Genomic DNA, 6,380 nt, shown 5'->3' on the forward strand with positions numbered 1-6,380 from the left:
TTGTATACTGTGAAAGGCTTCATTGGATCATGCCCAAAACTGCATGTAGCTGGTTGTCAGAAAGTCCTGGCTTTTACTCAGATGTTTATTGCAGTTTGTTAACAATAAGGGCGGGAAAATTCATGACATTAGCCAAGCTTTAAATGACAAAATCGTGAAAATGGTGGGTACGTTGAAAATCGGTGAACTCGGTTTATGTCCGTTCAAAATAACCCTTACTTCGCATTTGTTCCAAAAATCACTCAACCGTAAAATTGTCGACAATTGTCTTAAAAGTCATTTTCAACCAACTATACAAAGTTCTAATATAAATAAAATAAAAATTATAAGTTTTTTTTGAAAAACAAAAGTGTTGCGTTTTCATTGGCACTCAGTATAATTTGATACAAGCAAATATGGCTAAGTCTAGTTTTTGCATTAAAGCCATCAACATAACTATATTCAAAACACAAAATATCAGATGCACATCTTCAGGTTCTATAAAAGTAATTTTGCAAGATATATTCAATCTGAGACAGCCGTCTAGAAACAGAAAAAAAATAGAACGACCAAATTCACTCACGCTCAGAACATTTTAAGCTAAATGTTTTAATAAATGATACTTTAATAGAACGGTACAAACACAAACTTTTCAAAATTAATTACGTAAAAGTTAAAATAGATAAAATAGATAAACAAGTACTATTTCTGTATCATAAGTGTTTCATGAAGAGTTTAATTTTCCATTAAACATATGAATTGCGGACATCCGGTTTATTTATAAATCTCTAAAATTGACATTTTAACCTCACATTTCTCGTGTGATAAAAGTCGACAAATATAAATTGTTTTACAGAAAAATCCAGAAGGCATGTAAAAGTATGACATTTTTGTTATTGGAAGATATTATTGCATCTCTAATTTTCAAAATTCAAAACAATATAAGGGAAATTTTTCAATAATTTACAAATAAAGACCCTCATCTACACCCACTTTTTTTCTGCTTAATTCAGATATGTTTAGTTTAACCTTGTGTCATAAAGCTTGACCGAACAGTTGCATGTCCTTTGCTCACCGAGTTGTCCATGATAGGTTGGTCAAAATAGAAAAGTGGCTGAATAATTTCATGTAAAAAATCTATCAGAATCATTTTATTTTTTAATTTGCATGTGAGAAAACTCTATCATTTTGATAGATTAAATTGCAAATTACTGTGTTTTTTACCAGCCGATAAACAGTTTAGAATATTTGCATACAAGTTTTAATCGAAAAGACCCTCATTTCTCAGGGATATACACAGAAAGGTTAGCATAGTTAAAATAAGGCCTTTTTATTATTGAAATTTGGGGCCTTTAACATGCTATAAGAGACAAGTGTGTGTGTGCTGCTAATAAAGTCACAACAGTTTAATTTCCTACACTTCTTACCGGAATAACTATCCTCTTGTTTAGATTATTAGAAGAAACTAAATGCACTGAACAAATTGCGAATTCAATTTGTCAGAGACTGATTTTTTTCCCCATTCTGTTTTATAATTAAAAATTTATAAAATTAATAACTTTAAACGAGCATCATTTTAAAATGCAAATCTACTTGTGAAGCTTTAACAGACACAGTCTACAGAAAACAGAGGGAAGAACAAAAGACAAACATTTAAAACAGCAAGTTATTCAAATACAATTTCACATGTACATTCTGAAGTTGCATAACAGATGGTTTGAAACAATACTAACTGGCGTCCTTTAAATGCAGTTGGCCTATACCCGAAGTAACAATATACGAATACATGCATTGGTAAACACAAATGTATTCTTCTCACGTTAACAAGTTTGTTGCGTCAAATCCAAAACGGAGACATTAGCAGGATTGAATAGTCCTTTTAAGCTGTTCCCAAAAGACAACATCTCCGTACTCATCATTTGGGTACTCAATGTAAGATTGACAGTGAACCAGTTCGAGTATTTGAAGTGGCAGATCGCAAGTAGAAATTTGCTTGTAAAGTACTAGAAAAAGGATGTTTTCACAATCGCGCTCATATATACCCTCCATCCTAGCCATATTATATTCAAACATACACCAGTATGAAGCTAAATAATATGGAGACATTATGACCATTGTTTTACGGCTATTGTGAATTGCGGATGTGATATTTGTGGCGATATCATTCCCAGGTAAGAAGTTCCGCTTGTGCAAACATAACTGAATTCCACCATCTTTCTCTAATTTATGAAGAAGTGTATTATGGACAAATGTTTGATCTTCGTCAGCATATGAAACGAAAACATCATACATATACATTCTCTGATCTTTATTGTCCGATTCATTATCAGTTTGATGCCATTTGACCTTGACTATGTAGTATAAATAACGTAGTTTCCATCTAAATCTGTAGCTGATTCCACCAAAAAGAATAGAAATGAAAATCAATATTCCTGTCGTAATTCCAATTATTATCCCGTCATATGACATACATTCCTTTTGAAGCGTTTTAAATATTTCTGTAGGGTTGTGAAGAATGATTGTATCATTTGACATTTTACATTCATATGTGTTTCGTCGATAAAGATGTGTAGGTGTGGTTACCATCCATTTGACGAAAGATAATGAATCGCAGTTACATACAAGATTATTGCTACCAAGATCAACGGTGAAATTTGCATTACTTTTGGCGACTAAGTCAAACTCTTTCATGGCAAATTGACCCAGTTTAAATATCTTATTATTCTTAACATTAACAAACATAAGCTTTTTCATATGCGAAACTTGAAAGTTGATATCTTCGATCAGGTTTTCACTCAGGTCTAATCTTTTTAAATTCTGTTGATTTCTAAAAAACATTTTTGGTATATTTGCTATTCTGATTTTCGAAAGATTAATGTAATCAACGCTATGAAGATTTCTCAAAATTTCACCGTTGGTGTCTTTTGGTAAAACGAGTCCTAAGAGGTTGTCTCGAAGAATTATCTTTTTCAAATTTTTGAAATCTTCACTGAAAAATCTCTTTGAAACATTAGAACAAAAGTTCGAAGAAAGATCTAAAGAGATAAGATTTTCAACATTCTTAACCGGTCCTGTCCATGTATGCAAGACATTGTCACTGAAACTAGCTCTTTTAATGTTATTTTTCTTAAAACCGAAACTTGGTATTTCATAATTCAGTGCACTTGATCTCAATATAAATGTATTGAGTTTTTCTGGAACCTGAACTTTGAAATTATTTTGATAGGGGTTCCATTGCCTGTAGGCGGACATGATTGAAAATAACCAATTGTCATCGTAAATCAGTGTTTCAGTGTCTTTTCGAGGTATGCATTCCTCTAAGTAGCCAGTGAGCACACTGTGGGCAGAAAAAGAATCAGAAACATCAAGAAATGTTATATTTAGACCAAATACATCAAGCATATATTTGCCAATAGAAAAAATGTTGTCTCTAAAAGAAGCACTTCTGGCGGACTTTGGAAAATATTTTAATGCGCCATATTCTATTCTCTGAATACGATTTCCATCGGCTTCGAATCTCTTTAGAGATGTATTTCTCAAATTGGATATATGAGAAGTTTTTAGTATTGTACTCATTTCGAACAAACCATGAATATAGTTTACTTTTAGGATTTTAATTTCTGAATGTTGTAAATCCGCAGTGATATTTTCAAGCACTTTGAATCTCAAACATGTGTTAAAGGAAATGTCGAGCTCGGATAGATTTCTCATATTCTTAAAAGTTCCGTTGTATATAAATTGTATATGGCACTTAGATAAAGTTAAATTTGTTATTTGAGGTAAAAATGAAAAAGTCTCCGGTGTAAGTATATTCATCTTGCAATTACCAGTATGACCAGAAAGTGTTTTAAATATGCAAAATGTTTACCAAGATCTGCAAATGTGTCAGAAACAAAATCCATGGACAGCGATTCCAAAAATAAAAGTTCAGATAAATCTGGCATAAATGAAGTGTTGAAATTCTTTTTCAAATACAAATTCTTTAAGTTTTTCAGATAATAAAAAGTTGAAGAGCCAAACCTGTCTTCGTGTTTCAAATCGTTGTGGCTGAGATTTAGGGAAACTAAATTGTTTAATCCTTTGAACGAGTTTTTTCTTAGTTGTTTGATTCTATTAAAAGACAAATCCAAGGACTCCAATAAAATACTTTTTTCGAAAATCCCATCTTCTATCATAATTATATTGTTATTTCGGAGAGATAAATCCTGAAGATTATTCGTCAGCCTAGATATATTGGTCAGACCTTTATCAGAACAATCTGCTTTAAAAAGTCCTGAACTGGGAACTCTACTGCATTTACAATAATTCGAAAACTGGCATGCTTCCTGCTGGAGGAATTTATAATTTTCGCAACAAACTTGTCTCATAAAGGCAACAACAAGGCTGTAATAAATGATCCCTGCAGAGAAAATATTCGAATGTTTATCTTTACAAACAAAAATAATTAAGCTACATGATTAAAGTCCGTGTTTGACTGTAACAAATTGAAGAGTTCGTTCTTATGTTGTACTGTTATACCGCTGTCCCAGGTTAGGGGAGGGTTGGGATCCCGCTAACATGTTCAACCCCGCCACATTATTTATGTATGTGCCTGTCCCAATTCAGGAGCCTGAAATTCAGTGGTGGTCGGTTGTTCATGTGTTACATTTTTGTTTTTCGTTAATTTTTTTTTTTACATAAATAAGGCCGTTAGTTTTCTCGTGCGAATTGTTTTACATTGTCTTATCTGGACATTTTATAGCTGACTATGCGGTATTTGTTCATTGTTGAAGGCCGTACGGTGACCTATAGTTGTTAATGTCTGTGTCATTTTGGTCTTTTGTGGATAGTTGTCTCATCGGCAATCATACCACATCTTCTTTTTTATATGAAAAATATTTTTTTATTTTAATCTTTGAAATTTCCATTGAGACATGTCAAGGAAATATCTCAAAAGACCTTAAATTTTGCGATGTCTATACGATAAAAAAAATCTAAGTCAGTCCCTTATTATTCCCAAGTACATAAAGTAAATACTTCATACAAATTTGATTTTGCCAAGATGTGGATTGTTTGCCTTCTTGTATTTTACTTTTTACCACAAAAATCAGATGTGAAGAATAAAAAGGACGAAAACATAAGTGATATTCAAAGAGAAGGTACACCATCTAATTTGCATCTTCTTTTTTTTTTCTTCATTTTTTTCAAAATCATTTGAGCTTAACATGGCAACTTTTCCAAATCTTTTTGAAAATTCCAGCACCCTCAATGTCATTCAAATATAAGACAGATTTGATATCCCATTAACGAGATTGCTATTTTTATCAGAAAGAGGTTAATTTTGTTTTCATTTTAATTAGATTACTCAAATATCAGAAATAATAACAGAAAGAAAAGTATAAAAATTAATTGCAATGGCGGCCACTACAAATGTTATCAATAAAAAAAGTTACGCATTATCTTTTAACATATATCTATAATTATCTATTATGATAATAGTGTCTTAGTGTCAGAAAGATACACAAACAGCACATTTGAATTTTTTTTAATACCTGGGAATGTTGTTAAAAAAAAACAAAATGAAAATCATACTTACACATCCTAAAGGCAATGTTGCAAACTGATAGGAATTAACATTAAGTTGTATTTTTTATATTGTGAATGAGACAGCAAGTAATAACTCACCAAATCGCCGGAACATTGATCTAAAAATAATACGTGTGAAATATTCATGCCATGAAAGTGTGAGAACAGAACTGCAAGATTTAATTTATTTTAATTTATTTTAATTTATTTTATGGCTACAATACTTTTTGCGATTTTTTAAAAGCTGTTAAAACATTTGGATTACTGCATTTGATTGTGCCGATTTGGGTGGTATATAAAAGACAAATGAAAAAATACGATTTTGAAGTGTTCGGTCAGAAAAAAAAGTTCTGCTTTTTTTGTCATCCCTTCGCTTTATTAAAACAGCATACTTTATCGGCTTTATTTTTTTTGTCTCCTTCTCCTGTTTGTTAATATGAATAAAAAACGGAAGTTTTCGCAACAAAAGCACATCACTTCCAAACAAAGAAAATTGTTAACGGAAACCGCATTTAAACTTGAAAAGCTATTATGAACCAAATGTTTACTTTATAATGTTGGCCTTGAATATGATGTATTCAAATTTCGCTACTGAATTTAAAGTAAACGAATAGCGCAAGTTCCGTACCAAATTATAATCATAATAAAGAAAAAATAATAATTTTTGTAAAAACAGAAAACGAAATCTCACACATCTTTTTCACAGCTGTAACATTATAATGGTTGTTTGGGAACATATTTTTGATGCGCTTAAAAAATATAATGTACTTAATAACACAGAACATACTCCAATGAGAGAAGAACTTATCATACTAGGAATGTATAATTACAACAAA

General features: G+C 31.3%; 1 protein-coding gene across 1 annotated transcript; it reads right to left on the reverse strand.

Moving 5' to 3' along the window:
• Window positions 1-1,631: 1,631 nt before the first annotated feature.
• LOC143083680 (toll-like receptor 4) lies at window positions 1,632-3,816 on the reverse strand. The gene has a single exon (XM_076259957.1). The coding sequence runs from the start codon at window positions 3,793-3,795 to the stop codon at window positions 1,837-1,839; it is 1,959 nt and encodes a 652-aa protein (XP_076116072.1). The 5' UTR covers window positions 3,796-3,816; the 3' UTR covers window positions 1,632-1,836.
• Between the last annotated feature and the right edge of the window lie 2,564 nt (window positions 3,817-6,380).

This window comes from Mytilus galloprovincialis, chromosome 7 (assembly GCF_965363235.1).
Source record: "Mytilus galloprovincialis chromosome 7, xbMytGall1.hap1.1, whole genome shotgun sequence".
Classification (NCBI taxonomy): Eukaryota; Metazoa; Mollusca; class Bivalvia; order Mytilida; family Mytilidae; genus Mytilus; species Mytilus galloprovincialis.